The following is a 22,493-nucleotide window of genomic DNA, read 5'->3' as shown; positions in this document are numbered from 1 at the left end:
CAAGTAGCATTATATTCTCCCGCTTTGAACGCCATAATGGAAAAGACCAATGCGCTTTTGAAAAAATTGATTCTGACTGCTGTTGCCATTTGTGTAGATGTGGGAAATTCAGACACACTTAAGGCCCAGAAACAGCTCTGTCATAGGCAGGAGTGTGGGTGGAGAAACAACTGTCATCCATCAGAAAGCGACATATACAAACAAGAGATTAGTGACTGCAAGACCTTGATTTTAAGTGGGAAAACTGTGTACTCAACTCATAAAATTAAGACATCTAATAACTCAACTAAAGAATTAGTCACAGTCAAGAGACTTGCCAATTTCCCTGATAAAAATATTCAGTGTAATCAAACCTTTTGTAACACTCTGGAAAGCTTCTATCAGGCCAAAGTAGAAGATGTTTACAACATTTTCGTTACTAATAATCAGTCAGCTTCAGAGGCTCAAGATGATAATTTCTCTCTCAATAGCTCAGAAATACTGCTCTCCTTCTCCCCACTTGCGGCCGAGCAGGTATCGGGCATTTCCTACTCCTTTAAATCAGGTTCCCCTCTGCCTTCGGAAAATGATGCAGTTGGCCCCTGAGACACTATGGGGGTCATTAGGATGTCGGGCGGATTGCCTCCGCCAGGCTGGCGGTAGCCACCGCCAGCCTGGCGGAGGCAATCCGCCCGACATCCACTGCCCAATTCCCCCCTGCCATATTAAGATGGCGGGGGGGGGGGACCGCAGCGATGTAAAACACCACCCGCCTGTTTTCTGCCCCGGTCACCTTGCGGCCGGGCGGAAATTGTTTAATATGGTGGCGGTGTCTGTTAGACACCACCAGCCATATTACAATGGACAAATTGACATGCCTTTCCGTGGCGGCAATGCCGCCACGTAAAAGGCAGACGGTCTTCACTCTGGGGGCCCCCTGCGGGCCCCCAGAGTGAAGGAGAATGGGGGGTGCACACGGGGGGTACCTGTGGTACCCCCCCACATTTACATAATCAAAGCGGCAGGCACCGCGCGGTGCCTGCCGCTTTGGTTATGCAAATGCTGCATGTCATTTTCAGTATTGTGGCGGGCGGTGCAGAGAGCACTGCCCGCCACAATACTGGAAATACAGGATGTGCCCGCCACTGTGGTGGGCACATCCTAATTCCCCCTACGGGACCCCCGCACTTATGGCGGGTGGTCCCGTTCTCCGTTAGGGTGGCGGGTGGACAAAGTCCGCCTGCCATCCTAATGAGCCCCTATGTGTTTGCCTTGTCAACAACTTTAACAAAATGTTTAGCTCTGACTACTTTCCGAAAGAATGGAAAAAAGCATCCATTCTCCCTTTACTTAAAAAGTCCAACCTCAACCCTTAGGATCCAAGTAGCTATCTACCCATCACACGCCATCCATTCCGGGCCAAAATAGAAAAGGCAATCAGTCAGGAACTGGCTTCCTTCATAAATTCCAATCACTTACTCGATTCCACAAATTTGGATTTAGGAGTAAGCACAGCACCAAATCAGCTTTGATTGTCGCTTTCAGATGATCTACGGGCCACCCTTGACACTGGAGGTACGGCAGCCCTTATTCTACTTGATCCTTCGGTGGCATTGGACATGGTCAATCATGACCTGTTATTTGACTGTCTTTACAACATTGAATTAAGGGCAGTGGCTCTCACACTCTTAAAATCCTTTCTGTTTGAGCAGGAACAATCTGTTGCCATGGACAAATTTGTTTCCAACTCATTCTCTCCACCTTGTGGGGTGCCTCAGGGGTCATCCCTGAGTCTTACCCTTTTTAATTTATATGTCACCCTCCTGGCTAGGCTCATTAAAACATTTGGTTTCTCTGTAATATCATTGGCTGAGGACACCCACATCTCCATCTCAGTGTCCAGTAATCTAGATGATACAGCCACCACATTCCACAGCTGGATGCTGAAAATAGAAAACTGGATGAGCAGCCACTGCCTCAAGTTAAATTCAGAGGTTCTCCTTTTCAGCAATGATATCTCCTTTTGGGTCCCATGTTGGCCGCCACAAGAACTCGGCACTTTGCCGACCCCTGTCAGGAAAGTCAGAAATCTAGGGATTATTTTTAAGGCTCCCTGTTTTCCGTTTTTACTGATTTTTACAGATAAATACGGACAGAAAACCATTTATTTTCTTGCCTGTATTTATTTTAAAATGTGGAAAAAAACTGAAATTCAGTGCTTTTTGAGTGATTCTAAATTCACTTTGCCATGACTGCTAGGCAAGTAACTGTGGATTAATAGATAAGGGGGTTACAATAAAGGAATTTTAGTAAAGAGGTTTAAACAGCAGTAGAAATGCACAAGGATGCTACTGAAATCTGCATATTTTCATTTAAGTGCATTGATTTATTGTCTGTGAGTGTTCGTATCACTGAAATCTGGTAAGCATTCAAGCATGACTGTATTTTATTGGTTAAATACATGTGGAAATATACCAGTTTCAGCTTTATTTTTTTACAAAACCATAATAAATATGGACCAATACAGAAAAAGTTGACAAAAAATAAATATGGATAAATACAGACGGAAATGTCCCAAAAATAAATACCATAAAACCGGGAGCCCTAATTATTTTCAACAATAAACTGCCTTTTAAAAGCCAAATTGATGCTGTGACCTCATCATCATTCTATACCTTGAAGATCATTAGGAAAGTGCTTCCTTTTTTTCCCTTTGATCTACAGAAGACAGTGGTCACTGCCCCAGTTCTATCTAAAATGGACTACTGCAATACTCTTTATTTGAACATGCAGCAAAGACTCCTGAATAAATGTGAAATGTTGCAGAATGCAGACGTCTGCCCACTGCTGGGGATTTGTAGGAACCAGTCAAGGTACAGGCCTTAGTTAGGCTGTACTAGTTGCCTATGACCGCTTTTCCGCGGCAGACATTCCGCCGTGGTACGGAAAAAAATTACGCTTGCGTAGTTTGGACAGCCCCCGGCTGTCCGACGCATACACCCACCGTGACGTCGGACGGCTGAGGGCTGTCCGACGCATGGAAAAGGATAAGGAAGCGTATTAAGTTTAGGGCCCTCTGCATTGCTTTTAAAGCTCTCCATGATTCCGACCAAGATTACTTGAAGTGCAAGTCTACTTGATACATTTCTTCCAGGGTGCTGCTCTCCTCCACAGTCTAGAACATTGTCGTTCCAAAGTTTAGATGGCCCTCCTGGGATGACAGAAGCTTTATAACTCACAATGCTAAACTATAGAAGACTCTTCCTTTAAATTTGAAAGAAATGACTGGTCTTCTCCTCTTCAGAAAAGCTTGAAAAACCTGGCTGTCTGTTAACAGCTCTGGACTGACCGCTACTGTTAAACCTTATGCAGTTAGGAGCTCCAAGACGCCCGGGGCAATCGAGCGCTTTATAAAAGTTAATTTAATTTCATTTAATTTCTTAGGCCAAGAAAATGGGCGTATTCTGTTACCCCACATAGCATTACTGGTGTGTCTCCTTTTAATCTATTGTGCAAAAAGGGTACCCAGGCCGGATTTGTGTCCTGATTGGTTGAAAGGTTGTGTTTCAAAATATATTGATTGGTCCAGCAAGGATGTTGTTGATAAAGTTTCAGAAATGCAGCAAGCTGCAAAAAACACTTTTGACATGAAAGATAGAGCTAAAAAATGACCATCAATGTTGGTGATTGGGTTCTCATTAGAAAACCTCATAAGGTCAAGAAAGGTGAATCCAAGTTCACGTCTCCATGTAAGGTGATGAGATTGTATAACGGTGTGGTTTGTATTGACTGCAGAGGTTGGTGAGCAGAAGATGTTTGGTGAAGTTGAGCATGCATGAATGTTGTGGGCTGCCAAGACTAAAGATCTAGCATTGGAAATGGAGAGTAGTGGTTGGACCAAGTTGATGGCTCTTGGTGGTTGTATGCTCACGGCACCACTTCTGATTTTTCCAACTCATTTTCTAATGTTACTGAGGCATCTTCCTTTATTCACAATTCGTTGAAAAATGATTCCAATAGTTTGGAGGTTTGTAATAGTGAGTGGTAATTCTGTTCATTTTCAGGGCGTTTGTGAGTATGTTTGTTGCAGATCAATTGAGTCTAGACTTGGTCAGAATCTTTGATTTCCTACTAGGCTTAAGGGTTCTTACTTGCATTAATGGTGTTAAAGGTGATGTCATGTCCTGTACATAATGCGCATATTTGTTAATGTGCATTTCCTGTTGCTGTCAAGCTTGTATTTATTACGTTGTACTGCTTTGAATGAGCTCCATGCTTCTTGGAGAATTCCCTCCAAATCCCTGCAGTTTCGGTTGAACACTCTCTGGGGCGGCAGCTGCTGATCATGACCTCCCATTTTTCTTGTGGATTAAAGAAATTCTCATTAATCTACTTGGTGAGCCACCTCCTTCACACGATTGCTGGAGATGATTGCTTAATTTGTAAAATATTAACTGCCAGGGCTCTGACCATAAGGCCACTGCAGCTTGCACCACCCATCACCCTTGTCATTGCTGCCAAAACAACCACCTCTCTCGCATATAAATGCAACAGTTCAGATTATTCCAGGTCCCCAAAGCTAAACGAATGGCGGGGGAGGCAGGTATTATCAATTCTAATGTATATTATAGTCCTAAATTACCGCTGTTCAGCTCATCTCGAAATTAGATGAGTAGCGCCACCATGTGGTGGACTGTTCTAAGTATAGTGTTGACAATTAGGTGCCGGTGCCCAGCATCGGATACCAATTAAGTGCTGGTGCTGAGAACCGGAAAACACCGGCTCAAATTAAGAACTATTCAGATATTCTCAAGTAGACGCACATTAGATAAGCGGCATGGAAATGTTTTTCCGCTTTAATGCCACTTCTGATATAGACATGCCACTCATTTCATTGGTTGAAGCAGAAATGTGCTTGATGGAGGTCAGAACAGTACACTGTGAACAAAAAGATTGTACCTTTAGACGCCAGCAGGATGGCTCAGTGTGTTGAACGTTCATCCATTAATCATGCAGTGATCCGATTGTTGCATGTTTGAATCCCTTTCAATGAGGCTGACTCAGCCTTGCACATTGAAAAAAGCAACCTAGGCGGAGATAGTGGATTGCCCACACAATGGTGACAGGACAAAGGCTAGGACTGAACAGCTTCCGATTATATACTTATTTTTATTAAACAATTTATTTTGTAGTTCATAAAGCAAGAAAATAACATATGTATCACAAAGGACATACAAGAATTTTGTAAAAAAATACGTTTCTAAAAATTACACATGAATTAAAATTGAATGACATTAATGAATTTTTTACAATGAGAAATAAGTTGTGTGTCGACGCGTTTCGGCGGCCAACGCCTTTCTCAAGACAGAATACAATTTTCTGTGAATTAAAAAATGTATTTTAGTATACAGGTTAAAAATTTCTATTGATTTAACAAAAAAATGTATATAATAAAACATAAGACATAATACATTTTATACATAAAAATACATAGATAACATACAAAATTTATGTATTAATACATAATTACATTCTTTAAAACCTATTAGTTGAAAAAGGAAACTGTGCAAAACAGCTAAGTCCTATATTTAAAGCAATCAAGTACTCTATTGATGAAGAGAGAGATGAAGGCCTCTGCTATGGATCAAGGGAATGACTCAGAATAACTTAAACAGGAGCAAATGATAACGGTGAGATGTTAAATACATGATAAGCAACTACACAGACATTAATAGTTTTATTCTTTAACCTAAAGATAAAGCATGAGGACTGGATATTCAAGGTCACAGAAAAGCTATTATAAAAATTATGATGAAAGATCAGATGTGAAACCCACAGCCAGAAATACCCTCCTCCACTTTCAAAGTTTTCATCCCCGAAGCCAAAGACAGAGCATCCCTTTTTCCCAATTCTTAAGGGTTAGGAGGAATTGCTCGAACCTCCGAGACTTTGACACGCAAGCAGTGGAGATGAAAAAGAAATTTTTGAACAGGGGCTACCCACACAGATTAGTGAGGGAATCATATAAAAGAGCACGCTACTATGATAGAGACTGTTTGTTAAGAAACGAACCAAAAGAAGATACAAAAAAACTCGTTTGTATTACCCGACACTCAACGGTAGATGCAAAAATAAAACAAGTCATTAACTCTTCTTGGCACATCTTGAACAGTAACGGTGCCAATAAACTAGAGAAACCCCTTTTTGCCCATAGGCGTAACAAGAATATCAAAGATTACATTGTTCGCTCAAGACTGAAAGGCCCAACTGACCCTACAACGTTTGCTCAGAAATCCATAATAGGTAACCACTCCCTCAAAGGAACTTTCCCTTGCTCTAACTGCAAATCTTGCGCCAATATTCATAAAGGAACTTCTTTCACCCACAATGGACACACAGCTGATGCCAAAAACATGTACAACTGTAAAACCTCCAACGTTGTATACTTTTTGCAATGTCCCTGCGCCCTGGGCTATGTAGGTGAGACAGCCCGTACAATTCAGATACGATTAACTGAACACCGTTCAGCAATCAGGACCAAGAAGGTAACTGCACCAATAGTGAAGCATTTTCTGGATCTTGGACACGGCCCAGATGAATTCACATGGCGCATACTTGAAAAAATCAATGTACCCGATGACAAAGGAGGTGAAGCTATTCGTAAAAAACGTGAAGTTTTTTGGATTTTTTCTTTAAATACATTTCGTGAGGGATTAAATAGCGAGATCCTGTGGGAAAACGCGATTGTCTGATAAGATTTTTTCCAAGATCTCTAATAGCTTTGAATCAGACTGTAAATAGTCGTTTTATTATCCATAACTCCATAAGTGCGTAACATTTTTGAGTGCACATATATGGTGATATATGCGGTAATTATATAAGGGCAGATACATGTTGTACATTAAAAGTGAACCTAAATAGTAGAACTGGATTACTATGTAACCTTTCGATTACTTCACAGAAAGGAAACCTGTCTCTGGCCCTGTGGAATTTGCCTCTTGCCCTGTGGTAATTGTACTCCTGTTTTTGGAAATACATAGATATTCATTCTTTACTCATTGCTCTTATATAATTTTTACCCCCCTTTTGAAAATAGGTAGTTTTTTTCCTGTAGCTCTTGACATTCATAAGAGAAAATATTTCCTTTGAGAAAATGTATCTCCATGGATAGTTGTAATCCATAGTCTTTCTTCACGTTTAATTCCGCCTCCGTCACCATGTGACAGGTAAATTGCTTTCACCTGCTGAGATAAAAAGACGCGCGTAATACGGCTTTTCCAATTTTATCACGGAAACCCGTTCAAGACATCTGCCCGCCTCCACGCGCCAAGATTAATTATACCAAAGGTACGTTGATCAGATAAATACACAGCATAATGTTTTAGAGCTAAATAGCCACCCTTAGTCAAACTTTAAAATATCGCTTCTTAGTTTGTTAGTTTCAGGTCCTGGCCCGGTGTTTACATCCTGACACTCGGCAGAATCTGAACACTTCATTGAAGCCCCATCACGGCTAAGTTAAAAGGTATGCAAACGGGAACCCTTTCTCATTTAGAAAGCAAATCGGATTTATGCTGCTTCTTTATTATTAAGAAAATAAATACTAAATGCAGCATTGTATCTCTTTGGTTTTAGTACCGCGCTGCGACATTAAGTATATATCGAGCCCAGCATGTTGCACACAGCTTTTTTCGAACCTTCATCACACCGCCTACAAGTACCCCAAGCCCGCAAATTGCTCGGTAAGACTCCTTCCGGCATTTTAAATACCATCTGTGTCTCAACCTATATATGAAGTGCTAAGATGTGCCTTCATTTTTTACAGTTTAAGGTTGTGCTGAATCAGAAGGCATAAAATAAAGTTCAAAACATCCCGTGGAGGCAACGAGAGCATGCACTTTTTATTAGGTAAATGAGCCTCTACCAATTTGATATTTCAAGCAACCTTAAGCAGTCTATTTCTTTTGAGTTGATATACAAGCTTTACTCATACACATACATCGTATTATATCTTTTATAGGTTACTCTATTCGATTATCGCTCCACTACTGACCGAAATATATACAAATATAAACTTAACACAAGAAACAGGGACTTGCCATACCATTGCCGCCCTCGAGGTATGTGTGTTTTCTTCCCCCACACTTAGATGTTAGAAACAACTATGTTTTGCCGTAGAGCTTCATTTTTCAATTTATAATATATTTCAGAATTTTATCTTCTTGAATACGCCATTCTTTATCATCGAATACCTAGCAGAACTCCTATCCCCTTGACAACGACCGGCATGATCGTAGTGATTTAGCCCTAGGTAAGCATAATAATAAGAATGATCATTACATTTTGGCACAAGAGACAGTATCCAGCCTATATTTTTAGATTGAAAAGCATGTATTATTCTGAATATACGACAAATAAGAAGAATTTCAGGGGCCATTTATAAAATAAGATTCTGACCCCAAAAGACAAATGTCACAATAAAGAATAATGAATATTCTGATGAAATAAGCCTTGGTTGTTAACCTTTTTGGACCATCATGACCCCACAAAATCTTTATGGGATGCCAGAGGTATAGGCTTAATCTAGCCCACAGAGGAGATTAACTATAAATGTCCAGAATGATAGAGTCCTTTTCTAATATTTTCTATTATATCAACTGTCCCATTACTTGCAATTTTCTTAATTTTTCCAGCTCTTTCACATCTGATCTTTCATCATAATTTTTATAATAGCTTTTCTGTGACCTTGAATATCCAGTCCTCATGCTTTATCTTTAGGTTAAAGAATAAAACTATTAATGTCTGTGTAGTTGCTTATCATGTATTTAACAGCTCACCGTTATCATTTGCTCCTGTTTAAGTTATTATGAGTCATTCCCTTCATCCATAGCAGAGGCCTTCATCTCTCTCTTCATCAATAGAGTACTTGATTGCTTTAAATATAGGACTTAGCTGTTTTGCACAGTTTCCTTTTTCAACTAATAGGTTTTAAAGAATGTAATTATGTATTCATGCATAAATTTTGTATGTTATCTATGTATTTTTATGTATAAAATGTATTATGTCTTATGTTTTATTATATAAATTTTTTTGTTAAATCAATAGGAATTTTTAACCTGTATACTAAACTACATTTTTTAATTCACAGAAAATTGTATTCTGTCTTGAGAAAGGCGCTGGCCGCCGAAACGCGTCGACACACAACTTATTTCTCATTGTAAAAAATTCATTAATGTCATTCAATTTTAATTCATGTGTAATTTTTAGAAACATATTTTTTTACAAAATTCTTGTATGTCCTTTGTGATACATATGTTATTTTCTTGCTTTATGAACTACAAAATAAATTGTTTAATAAAAATAAGTATATAATCGGAAGCTGTTCAGTCCTAGCCTTTGTCCTGTCACCATTGTGTGGGCAATCCACTATCTCCGCCTAGGTTGCTTTTTTCAATGTGTTTTTCCCTGACCTAGGGGTTTGTTCTTACCAGTTTATACAGGGAACCCTTGTTTGATACAAGTGACTCAGCCTTCCATCCTTCCAAAGGACGGTAAATTGGAGATCATTACATTTTACCCAGTGGAAAAATTACGCATTACCGTGACTTTTACAGATGTCCTCATGCATCACACAAAAAGAAAAAAAAATCCCTTGCATCAAAAATGTGTTCCCCCCAAAAATGCACTTATGTCCATGGTTACTGATGTTTTGGTGGGAGCCACTTGACCAGTACTTTAGGATGTTCTGTTTCAGTTGAAAAGGATGTTATGTTTTTTAGTTCTAGTAAATTAAATTTAACATCCACTAATTTTAGTCAGTGCTCTACTATGTTCTAGCTGTATGAAAATAATTTTATATCTTTAAGTTGTAGATTTTTTTTAATTGATATTTACAAGATTCACAATTCCAAATAACTGATTTGATGTTGACATGGTCGGAAGAGGCTGACACTGCAGTGCTCACAAATCCATGTCCAGCTCCCTGCAGTAGCCTGTTCACCTAGTGAGTGCTGTTGCTGCCATTTGTGCAAGTCACAATCCTCCAGGCAGATCCCAGCCACGAAGCCTTCACCACGATGCCTACTGTGGTGGCAGCCTATCTGTAGTGCTGTGCCATTCGGATTCATCTTTACATGGATGGTCACTGGGTCTTGAAAAAAACATACTCAAGAGCTATCTGTGGTCTTGAATCTGTTGCTCTCGGAATGGTTCTCAGTGTAATCAGCTTTGTATGTTGCCCATCTTGACGAAGCAGTCCTTGAATCCATGAGCCAGTGTCAAGTCAAAGTCAAAGTCAATTTTTTTTATTTGTTTTGGTACTCTACTGAGGACCACAAATTTAAAAACAGTTTACATGAAGATAAATCAACAAAAATTAGTATAATGTTAGAAAAGACTTTAGAAATTTGTAAAAATTATAACAAACCCATTCATTGGGTGGTTGTTTACCCACTAATATCAGATTTTTTACTGTAGTAATTCTACATTTACGATATATCGGGTCAAGATATCTTGACAGTGCTGTAACTATGTTTGGGTGTGGACATACAAATAAAATATGCTCAATGTTCTGATCGCCTCCTTGACAGAATTTACATATCGGGGATCCATCTAGTGACCATCTAGAGGTAAAGGTTGACACGGGCAAAATACCTAAGCGCAACATAATTATTGCCCTTCTTGCACCATGCGTAAGGGAAAACCCTATGTATGGCTGTACTTGCTTGTATTCCAGTGTCTCAGCATAGAGTTTATATGAGGCTAACTTACTACAATGTGCAAAATCAAGATCAAAGCTCAATCTAGGTGTAAAACATTTTAGAAAGAGTTTCAATTGGGAGGTAGACCAACTGAGCAAAATATCTTTAGTAAGTTTAGCAATGAGCCAGTGTTAAGTCGAGCATCCATCTGATGGCCACTTTAGTGACCGGTATATACAATATTTATTTTTACAGCTTACATCTTCAGTTTGTCCGCTATCTCAGAAAGCCTTCTCCCACTATACGCCTTAAACCTTTCATGTAAAATTGGCCTTGGTCTACTTCTAATTTATTCCTCTCCTGTCCTTCGTCATAGTAACCCACTCCTTACCAACCAACCTTTGCATGCCTTCAATTTTCGTGTGTAACCTCCTTTAAGTTTCATGCCCTTCTGCCTTAATCTCCTGTATTGTAATTTTGCAAATAACTCTCACCTCATTTCATAAATCACAACCTCTTCTTCTTAAAACCCCTATTCCTACGGCCCAACTATATCTAAACTCCGCCAGCCTACTTATTTCACCAACCATTTGCCGGGAACCACATAACTCAACTAATCATCACACCTAACTGGTATTTTTAATCTACTACAAAGAAACGATAGTAAATGCATGGCTTTTTCTCCTTTAGAGCACATGACTAATCCCAATAACCAACAATACCACTGGATTAACCACTAATCTTGGGTACCAGAGTAGCATGCTTCTCACCATAAAGCACTTCAATGCCCTGCCAGAGGTAGTAAGTGCTACATAAATACAATCAAAAGTATTTTCATAAAAGGAAATAGTGTTAACAAGATGGTGCATCACTGAGCGCACTCCTTCAATAGCCGTTTTCACAACTAATTGCGAACATGTTGAGTGAGGGGTGCTACCTGGTAGCTGCATACATTTTCACGTGCATGCAGGAAGGAGGTGAAAAGCAATTCTGATGCCACAATAACCAGCTTATCCAATAGTCAGGCATATGCTGTGCAAGCCATACACCTGTACAGTGAGCCTAAATGGGGTGGCAGCCAACTCTGGGCCTTCATGGGATATTGGAAACTAAGACTTACTTGGATACGTATTTTTACTCTTAAATTCCTTAGATGCCCAAATATAGTTTCTCTTCAATTCAAAATACACTGAATTTACTAGAGGAAAAAGTAAAAAGATGGAACCTGCTACGCCTCATTGAACATTATAGAACTCTTGCCACTTTGGAACTATAACTGTAACATTTAGCCTAGAAAAGGTATACAGTAAATGAAGCGGAGTGTCTTCCATACAGAATACACTTTATCAAAACGTTTTTTCAGGGCTGATGCATATGTCTGTCAATTTTACTTAGCTAGAAACTTATGGTTGGTTGAAAATACATACAATATTTACAGTGTGATGCAGAGAGTTTTATTTAGTATCTACAATATTTATCTTGAGTTTATATTTGATTCATGCTAAAAGCACAGCATTTTTTCATGAATTCTCTTTTAACTGGTGGTGGTTGTTGGACTTGCATTGCAATGAACTCTGTCTTCGTAGTGCCTTCTTTTAACTGGGTGATTTCTAGCACGTAAATCTAATGCATATTTTAAAATTAAAGCGCGTTAATTTATCACACTGCTTATTCTGCAGTTGGCAGAGTTATAACTGTGGCATGCTGTCAGATCTGAACACCTGGAAATTGTGATCACATCCCATTCCGGTCATGGTGGTAAACATGGCATCTCAGGACGGCCAGAGTTTCTTCCAGCCGCTGTCCTCCTGGATGTCGCGGATGTGCGAAGCTGTTCAACACGCTGGGGACTCAATCTCCAGTTCCCTCGGTAACATCAGCAAAAAAGATTGCGAGCCCAGCATGGATGTGAACTCAAATTCAGACATGGATTACAAAAGAGATACTCTTGGAAACAAGATTGATGACTTTGACGAAGATGTGGATGATGAGTTCGAAGGATCATTTGGTGCCCAGGACTGTATGATGGAGGACATCCTATCAACACAGTCAAATCCCAGCATGATTTCCCAGGACGCTTCACATGACCAAAGCGTACATCGGCAACAGCTGGATGAAAGACAACTTATAGGCAATGAGGACTTAAGTGCAGACTTCACAGGTACTGGAGCACCCAGTAGATCTGTTCAAATATGCTATCAAGCATATGATGACGACCAGCTTTTTGACATGCTTCCAACAATACCAGAGGAGGAGGAGCATATCGACAGCCAGATAAGAGAACTCATAAGGGACAATCGCAGTTTGGTGGGATATTCTCTAAACAATATGAATGGTAAGACTACTTCAACAGGTAAGGTAGATGATCTCATGTTTGTGGAGAAATCCACCATGGGTTGTCCATTTATCTCTATTTTCACTTTTTGCATATTCATTGCTGCTTATTGTTTTCCATTTTAAGGTACCTTCAATACCACGTCATAAATTCTGTTAGGCAGAGATGCGCAAAATGTGGTATAGCACAAGCAGACCTGGAAAAGAGTAACTGATTGGACGCTTAGCTGGGGAACTTTTGTACTTAAAGTTGCTCCACCTGAAAAATAAATAAACGTTTGGAATGTCTCTATACTTCCCGCAGTTCATCATAAATTTTATTGATGTCATACCTGCCTAAGGCATTCTTAATGGAAAACATAGATATTGGTTGAATAAAATACTGCACTAACACTACTGAAGTTTGCCAAAAACTTTGGCAAAGAAAAATAACACTTTTGCTCATCTCAGCCATTACCATTTAATGAAATACATATTGTTCTACCATCCTTAAATTTAGATTTTACTATTTTGCATTCATTTGTGCTGATGCTGCAGATTCAATCAATCAGAAGGAGCACAAGATCAGTGCTTGCATAGAAGAAACTTTACTGCCGTATTCTTTGTGCGTTAGATCCATTGCTTAGATAAAAAAGGTATTTACAGTGATATAATTTGAAAACAGGAAAGAGTTAAAGACACAACTCTTTAAAGAACACTAGATAACAATGCAGTAACTATCCAAGAACTAGCAACCGCTACTGGAACTTTTTGACTGTATGCCTGCCATTGACCCTGTCCAGCTCTCCCCTGCCTTTGAACTAAGTTCATGCTATACAAATACCACATACATACATGCAACGCAGTGGCTTCCACATGACTTATTGGAGTAATGCTCTTCATAATGGAGCCTTAATTTTGTTAACTGATATTATGTGGTTAATGTGTAATAGGAGTACTTTTGGAACACAAGAACAATCTAGGGACAGATATACAGATGTACAGTGGGGTCACGTACAGAAGGCATTTTTGTACACCAGCTGTATTGTGACTTTACCTTAAGTTTGAACTGCGACTGATGTACTTCTCAATCACAGCCAAAATGCCCATTCAAAAGGAGTCGCAAAAAGCCCTACCTCTTGATTATAAATATGATGCCAAATTTACTTTTTTTTTTTTTTTTTTTTTTAATTTGTTTTTATTGCAGAATTAGCAACCATTGCATACAATTGCTCAACCAGTACACTCATGGTGTCCCCCCGCATCAATCGTAAGAGCGCAGATCATACACAGCCATTCAGCCCGCATCCCGGAGGCCGGGCGGCACAGCGTCCCAATTAGTAGTAAGACATCATGGTGAGCGTCCCTGAGGGACAATGGTCGAAATCTTTTTACGTATCTGCATTTTACCCCCCAACCCCTGAACCTATTCCCAACATCAGCCATCCTAGTCTAACATTCCAGTGCTACAGAGCCGCTGCTGTCCCGTTCCCCGTTCCCTACGAGGCCCTCATCATGTCCGTCCCATGCGCCCCTGCCGCCTCCCGCTATCCACCCACGCACCACAGACTCAGTAAGCAGTCCCAATCCAGAATCGCTGCCGTGACCAATCTGCCTCCCGGCTCCTAGCCCATCCCTCAACAGCCCCTAAACAACCTCCAGTCCCACCCCCCCAGCAACCGCTAATGGTGTGTGCCACGTTCCTGACTCTTGCATGGGTCCCGCTACAGATCCAATGATACCTCTGTACTCATAAGCCTCGCGGTGTCCTCGAGTCCTATCCATTCAGTCCTCATCCTCCACTAATGAATCACGCAGGGCCTGCACTATCAATTCCCATGCACGCGCTGATTCTAAGTTCTTCTCATTATCAAGCTTGACAGCCTGCCTCATTCGGAGCACACTCTCGCACTCGGACCACCTCAGCAAGTCATTCGTCCACCTCCTCACAGACGGTCCCTCCCTGGACTTCCAGTGCCAGGTAATCTCTCTCTGCGCCAGTATCAGCCCTAGGTCAATAAACTTACTTGTCACCTTAGTGTGTTTGGTGTGTGGGAACCAGAGCAACAAGCACGCCGCCATATCAAACTCTACCTCCCTGTCGGTCACTGCATTGAGTAGTTCCCCTACCTCCGCCCAGTAAGCCTCCAATTTCGGACAGCCCCAGAACAGGTGATCCATATCCGCCTCCGACGCCAAGCACCTCGGACACCGTGCTTCCTGCACCTGGAAGTACCGTCTGATCTTCTCCGGAGTCAAGAAGGCCGTATGTAATACAAAGAAATGCACCTGCTGGAAGCGCGCGTTCCTCGTGCCCTTCCACGTACGCTTAAGAATATGGCTCCACACCGTGTCCGGAATGGGCCTACCTATGCTCGCCTCCCATGTCGCTTTCAGCCCCAGGAGCTGTTCCAGCCCCTCGTGCAGCATCCTATTATGGAGGCAGGTCACCGCCTTAAAGGTGCCAGCGGCCATCACTACGTACTGGCATGCCATGGTCGTGTCCGGCTCGATGAGCCCCCCTCTCCAGTGCTTCTGAATGGCCGCCACCACGGCCGCATGCAAGAGGAAGCCCCCCTCCGGCAGCCCAAACTGTTCCTGTAGTACCCCGAAGGGCACCAAGGTCCCATCAACATACAGGTCCCCTACCACTTGCAGTCCCGACTCCTCCCATTCCGACAGTGGGGACCAATCGCCCCCATGCGGCAGTGCTGTCAACATGCCTATCGGTATCTCCGGTGCATACGGTCGAGTCGCCTTCGCCCTCCTCAGACTCCTCTGCCAGCATAACCTGAGCGTCCGCTCCTCCATAGTGAGGCCTCGCAACTCCAGTTTCTGCTGCATAACGATATAGGCCAGTACATGGCATTGTATCCCCAACTCTCGGTCGCACTCCGGCCCCCTGAACACCCTAGCCACATGCTGTGTAAGAACCTGAAGCTGCGCCGCCAAGTAATACAACTCAAAGTCAGGGACGGCCATCCCCCCCTCAATCTTAGGGCGAAGCAACGTGTTCAGTGCCACTCTACGGCGGCCATGTCCCCAAAGGAAGTCAATGACCATCGTCCGCAAGTCCCTAAAGATCCTCTGAGGAATCCAGATGGGCAGCGTCCGAAAATAATACAGGAGTCGTGGGAGCGCTACCATTTTCAACAGAGCAATCCTACCCAACACCGTCAGGGGAAGGGATGCCCAAAAGGACATACAACCTCTCAGCGCCCATACGCACCGTCCGATATTGCCCTCTAATAGGTCCGCGGCCTCGTGGTAGATACGGACTCCCAAATAAGTAAAGCAAGATGGCTCCCAGACCACCCCCAAGTCACGTGCGGGGCAGGGCGCATCCGCTCGAAGCGGGAAGACACAGGTCTTCGCCCAGTTAACCCTGAGGCCCGACAACCGGCCAAACTCAGACAGCATTTCCATCGCCCCTTCCAGAGCCCGGTCCGTGTCCTCCATATACAGCAGCAGATCATCCGCGTACAGCGAGATGTGGTGCAACTGCCCACCGCTTGCAATCCCCGCATATCCGTCTCCCGACCTGGCGCGCACCGCCAAGGGTTCCATCGCCAGTGCGAACAAAAGAGGGGAAAGGGAGCACCCCTGTCGCGTTCCCCTACCAACTGGATAAGCCGCGGACACCAAAGTGCCCAGGCGTACTCGCGCCGTTGCCGAGGAATACAGCACCTTCGTCCACCTGCGGAACCCTTCACCAATACCAAACCTCACTAGCACTTCATCCAGATAGACCCATTCCAAACTATCAAAAGCCTTCTCAATGTCTACAGACAACACCGCCTGGGCACCGTCCGCATCCACTGCACCATCCAGTATCCCAACCAGGCGACGAATATTTAACGCCGTGCTCCTCGTGGGGATAAACCCCGCCTGGTCCCTGTGCACCAGGCCAGTCATGTGTGGGGCCAACCTGGTGGCCAAGATCCGGCTCAATATCTTGTAGTCCACCGTCAGCATGGACAATGGCCTGTAGGACCTCACATCAGTCGCTTCCCTGCCGGGTTTTAGCAACGGCACTATCAGTGCTTCCCTCATTGATCCGGGCAGACCCCCCAACCTGTAAGCCTCCGTATACACCACCAGCAGTCTGGGCGCCAAACTATCAACGTACTTCTGATAGAACTCTATCGGTAGACCATCCACACCGGGCGTTTTATTCCGCGCCATGTGCTTAATGGCCGTCCTGATCTCGGCCAGCGTGATAGGCCCCCCTAAGTTTTTTGCATCGTCATCGTCAAGGACCGGAAGCTGCCTCGACTCCAGATACGCCGCGATTTCAAGGGCCTCTACTGCCAACTGACTCTCGTACAGCTCCGCATAATAGGCCCGAAAGCACTCCAGCACCGCCGATTGGGAATACACCGTTTCCCCCAGTGCATTTTTGATGCTAAGGACCGGGCAGCCTCTAAGTTCAGGATTAGCAAGCCTGGCCAGGAGCGTACCCACCTTATCCCTTTCGGCATGCGCTCTAATGGCGTATTGTCGGTAATCATAGCTCCGTAACCGTTCCGTTTCGGTGGCTACCACCTCTTTTGCCTCCAGCAACCGGGCCTGCAAGTCCGGTCGGGTCGGCCTACGCCGCTCCAGTTCCCTCAGTTTCTCCTCCGCACTGGCAAGCGCATTCAGCACTGACAATCGAGCATTCGAAAACCTACCCAAGCATACACCTCTCACCACCACTTTCATCGCATCCCATTCAGTGGACCTACATGTAGCTGTACCCTCATTCTCACTAAAATACTGATCGATGCCCTGTTGGACTGCCTCACTAAACACTGAGTCCTCCAGCGTGTCGGGCCGGAGCCGCCATGTTGGAATCGCGGAACGCTCCCGCTGCCATTGGACATGCACCAGCAGAGGATTGTGGTCCGAGATGGTTCTGGCCAGATACTCCGTATGAGAGACCAGTGGGGCCAGGGACCCGCTACACAGTACCGAATCAATTCTAACATGTAGAGCATGGAGTGCTGAAAAAAAGGAGTAGTCCCTAGCATCCCTGTGTTGTTCCCGCCATACATCCAATAGCCCCCACCTATCTTGCCAATCCTTCCTATGCGTGGCTAGCTTACGTACCGGGGAGTCTACAAGGGGAGGGTGAGATCTGTCTAAGGCCACATCCGTGATCGAATTAAAGTCCCCCCCCAGTATCACTGGACCCGCTAGGAAGGAGGCCAAGGACCCGGATAAACCATCGAAAAAGCGGGCCTGATCAACATTTGGAGCATACACACAGCTGAGAACCACATCCCGACCATATAACCTCCCCTCCACCGCCACATATCTGCCCTCAGGATCCACCAATTGATTCAGCACCTGAAACGGTATCCCCGCTCTCACCCATATCAGTACCCCTCTAGCAAACGCTGAGTAAGTGGTGCCAAAAACCTGGCCCCGCCATCTCTTCTGTAGTGCGGTACATTCCTGTTTTGTTAAATGAGTCTCCTGCAACATGGCAACCTGAACCCCCCTCCTCACCAAATATGCATGCACTTTGTGGCGTTTGACCATAGTTCGCAGCCCTCGGACATTCCACGTCAGGCATTTCAAGTTAGGTAACGTCCCCATACCAGCATAGAGCGATCCAGTTCAAATGCAGCCAGTCAATACCCACACCATAGCAGTTGCCCTCCCCAAAACAAACTATTAAAAAGAAAACTCCTCGAACCCCTCTCCCCAGGACAGAGCCCACAAACCCGGTGTCAGCCCCGATCCAAACCTTAAACCAATCACACATCCGACTAACCTGTGGTCGCCACCACAGAAGGCCTTAAGGGCCCTGGGGGGGTGAGTTATCGCCGACCCCGGCAAGCGGAGCCCGCGCCCCGCGCTCTCAATCCCACCCTACCCGGCGACCCACCCAGCTCCAACAGGATGCCACCCTACCAAAAACCGTGTCCAAGTCCCAACGAAGAATCAGCCATGAAAAATCCCATCGGATGTCTGGGGGGTAACCACCGGCCCCTTCAAGCTCTCCGCCTCCGAAAGTTCCTCTCCGGTCCTGCCGCTGTCGTCGCCAGAGTCCGTCTCTGCCAGTTCACTCTCCGGCTGCGATCTCGTAATGGCCGCCGTCGCTGCAAGCGCCTCTCTCTTGTCTGCAGCCATTTGGGCCTCCCGTTTCTCCCGCTGACGCCTATTGCGGGAGCGGATCCTTTGTGACTGCCGGACCTGAGGCGGTTTAGGCCGATCTCGCCGACTCTTGTGATTCCTGTCCGTGCCAGCTCGGTACGATTCCAACCACAGCCACACTTCATCCGGGGTCTGAAAAAAGTGCGTGGCCCCATCCAGGATTATCCGCAGCTTGGCCGGGAAGAGCAAGGAGTACTGGATGCCCTCCTCCCTCAGTTCTTTTTTCACTGCCAGAAATGATGCCCTATTCTTCTGGACCGCCTGAGTGTAGTCCGGGAAGATCGTGACCCTGCTGTTTTCCACCTCGTATGGGCCCGAAGCCCGAGCTCTCTGGATTAGGAGGTCCCGGTCCTTATAATGAAGGAGCCTCACCACCATCGGTCGGGGGGGGCGGCCAAGCGCTGGCGGGCGAGCCGGCACCCTGTGAGCTCGTTCCAGTGTAAAGAAGGAAGTAAGTCCCTCCGGTGCCACCACAGTCCGGAACCATTCCTCCATGTAGGCCACCGCATCCTCCCCCTCAATTCGTTCCGGCAGGCCTACGACCCGCACGTTGTTCCTTCTGTTGCGGCTTTCGGCATCCTCCGCTCGTCGTTCCAACATGTCCAGCCGGGTTAGGATGTCCGTTATCTTGTGTTCCGCGGTCACCACCGCCGGTTTCAGGTCCAATAAGAGCTGTTCATGGTCCTTTACCTTATCCGCCAACTTGGCATGATCAGCTCGCAGGAGCCCCAGCCCCGTGGCGACCTGCGCAATGTCCTGCTGCAATGCCTCCTTGGTCGAGGTGATAGCATCCAGTATGGCATCCAAGCGCCGATGTAGCCTCTGCTCCTAGTCCATCATCGGCGGGGGGGCCTCGCCAACCTGGGTGAGTGCAGCCACATCCTCCTGGCCCTGCTCCATGGTGGTCGCTCCCCCTGCAGCCGCCATCTTAGGTTGCTCCGGCACGGGCAGAGGGTCTCGCCAAGTCCCAATAACCACTGTCTAGTGGGACGTGCGTCTCAGCAATGATCGCGACAGAGTGCCACCACAATGCCCGCAACTCCAAGGATCAGAAGGACCAGCGCCGTCCGCCTCACTGCCGCCAGGTCCAGGGGGAGGGGGAGGGGGAGAAGGAGTAGAGACGAGCAGTCGCCCCCAATAACCGATCAATGTTGGGCACCAAACTCCCCGCCTTCAGGACCGCATCTACAACTCCCACAGCTCCAATCTCGCGGAAGCGGGCCACCCCACCAGTCGATGCCAATTCCGCTCAGTTTCGGTGTCCGAGGCCATCGGCCCGCGCCGCCGCCATTTTCTTCACACTCCAGGCAACACCTCGGCCTTCGTCGTACGAGGTCTCCACGGGGCCAGCGAACCCCAAAGTGCTTTCCGGCACTCCCAAGTGGCTCCCCAACTCTTCGTAGGCCAGTCACATCGACCAGGGGTCGCTCCGGGTGCTGATTTCAGGAGAATTAGCGGGACCCTGCGCGGAGCTGCAAGCTCACGCCGCCATCCCGATCGGCGTCCAAGCCACGCCCCTCCATGATGCCAAATTTACTTTTGTTGCTCAGTGTGAATGGTTGAGATTGCAGGGACAGAAGGCCTGTGAGAGACATCCATCTCTGCATTTGCATTCTCTAAAAGATAAAAACCTTTGTTACGTAGCTATTTCTTTTAAAAAAGTTGGCATTCATTGAATGACATTGGGTTGAGCATACTTTGGTTCCCTGCATGCAGATGGGCGAAGGTATCAGTTACGGAGAGCTTCCACTTAGTGAATCGCCACCACCTCCATAGACGGGTCGGTATTGCTTCATTGGTTAGGGATCACAATTGAAAAACACTCGGGCATACCATTGTGACCCAGAAGACAGAAACGTTGTTCATTCCTTGTCCCAGTGGCATATTTAAATATGGTGGCCCCCCCCCCCGGAATGTCCCACATCTCACAGATACTCAAAGGTTTGAGTTGAAAGCTTCCTGAATTGTGGTGGCCCCTGCGCTACAGGGTTTCAGGGACCTGCTTTTCACGCCTGTCATTTGCCTTACAATTTAAAATCAGTCACAAAGGGAAGTTACACACTGACTTGCCTTTTTGCAGTTGCAAGGCATGTGGTTTGATGAACTACCACCTTTGTGACTGCAAAAAGGCCTACTATTTGAGGCAATTAGTTTGGAATTTTGTTTTGCCAAAGATGAATGATGAAAATACTAATGATACGATCCCTCTTTGGGATAAAGAATTTTGATAGTGACACACTAACTTTATAAGTGCTAGGGAATATATTGCATCCTTTGTAGGTCTCAGCCTACCAGACAGCACAGCTGTCGGCTATGCTAGAGACATCTTGGGTAGTTCAGAAAGTTGACCTGGGAATGCATTCCACCCATTGCTTGTCATTGGCTTTGTGGTTTGTAACTCACATTTTCTTGCCTTCCATTTGCTAACTTTATTTGCTTTAGGCTGTCCAGGTTCAGTTCATCCATCCCAATCCCAAAGCCATGTTTAGTGTATCCTCCACAAACTCGTTTTCTGTAATAAACAGGCCTTTAAATCTTGTTCTTATCTCATCACATTTGTGGGCCTTCAAAGACTGAGGTCAAATGTCAAGTTGTGTCTTCGAGTTTCGGCTGACTTCAAAGTAAGAGCATTTACAATGAGCAAATGTTGCAACACTGCACTGTTACACCAAGGCACGGTCTGCTAAATCGAAGATGATGTTCAGGATGTGCTGCTCAGATTCAACAATTACAAACAACAGCAACCTCTGATAAAAAGGATGTCTCTTTTTAAAGGTGGAGAAACTTTCATTTGGAAATCAACGCCAGAAGACTTGTTTTCTATGTGTTGTGCACCCATTCACAGGTTCTCTGCTCCATACAATCTTACATCTTTGCAACATGTTTTACAGAACGTTTTATAAACACATGCATCAGTGTGCTTCATGCCCACTATATGCATTTCTGTGCACCATTGTGGCTTCACTTTTACTCTCTGTTGATTTAAATAATATAGTTACTGCAAGTCTCACCTTGCCTCCAAAACTGCAAGATGGCACCAAGACTCGTCCTTTCACTAAGAAATTACTTTTAATACAATACATCCAACAGTTTTTTCATACTCACTACACACTTCCAACAACTTCACATTTACCTGTATTGTTCCCAATGTATATTGACACTTTTCAGTGTTTTAGTACAGGAGGTGCTATTTCCTCTCTATTTTTTCTTCCTTTAAAATATCAATTGGCCCACCGTCCTTGTGTCTCCCCCTCCAAATGGCACCTCCTTATACTTCTTAGTTATAAACATACACCGTACCATGGGCCCATTGTTCACTCCTGCATGGATTTTCCGTCACACAGCACAATTATGCGC

The 22,493-nt window shown here is 44.7% G+C and overlaps 1 protein-coding gene across 2 annotated transcripts in view; it reads left to right on the top strand.

Moving 5' to 3' along the window:
- SYT16 (synaptotagmin 16) overlaps positions 1 to 22,493 on the top strand; it is a 352,243-nt gene that overhangs the window by 121,548 nt on the left and 208,202 nt on the right. For both annotated transcript variants that reach the window (XM_086937942.1, XM_086937943.1), the window contains exon 3: positions 12,359 to 13,014. In XM_086937942.1, the coding sequence (XP_086794068.1) occupies positions 12,432 to 13,014 (583 nt within the window). In that variant the 5' untranslated portion in view covers positions 12,359 to 12,431. The remainder of the gene's footprint in view (positions 1 to 12,358; positions 13,015 to 22,493) is intronic.

Source organism: Lissotriton vulgaris, chromosome 9, assembly GCF_964263255.1.
Source record: "Lissotriton vulgaris chromosome 9, aLisVul1.2, whole genome shotgun sequence".
NCBI classification, from domain to species: domain Eukaryota; kingdom Metazoa; phylum Chordata; class Amphibia; order Caudata; family Salamandridae; genus Lissotriton; species Lissotriton vulgaris.
This window is presented reverse-complemented; position numbering and strand designations above follow the sequence as displayed.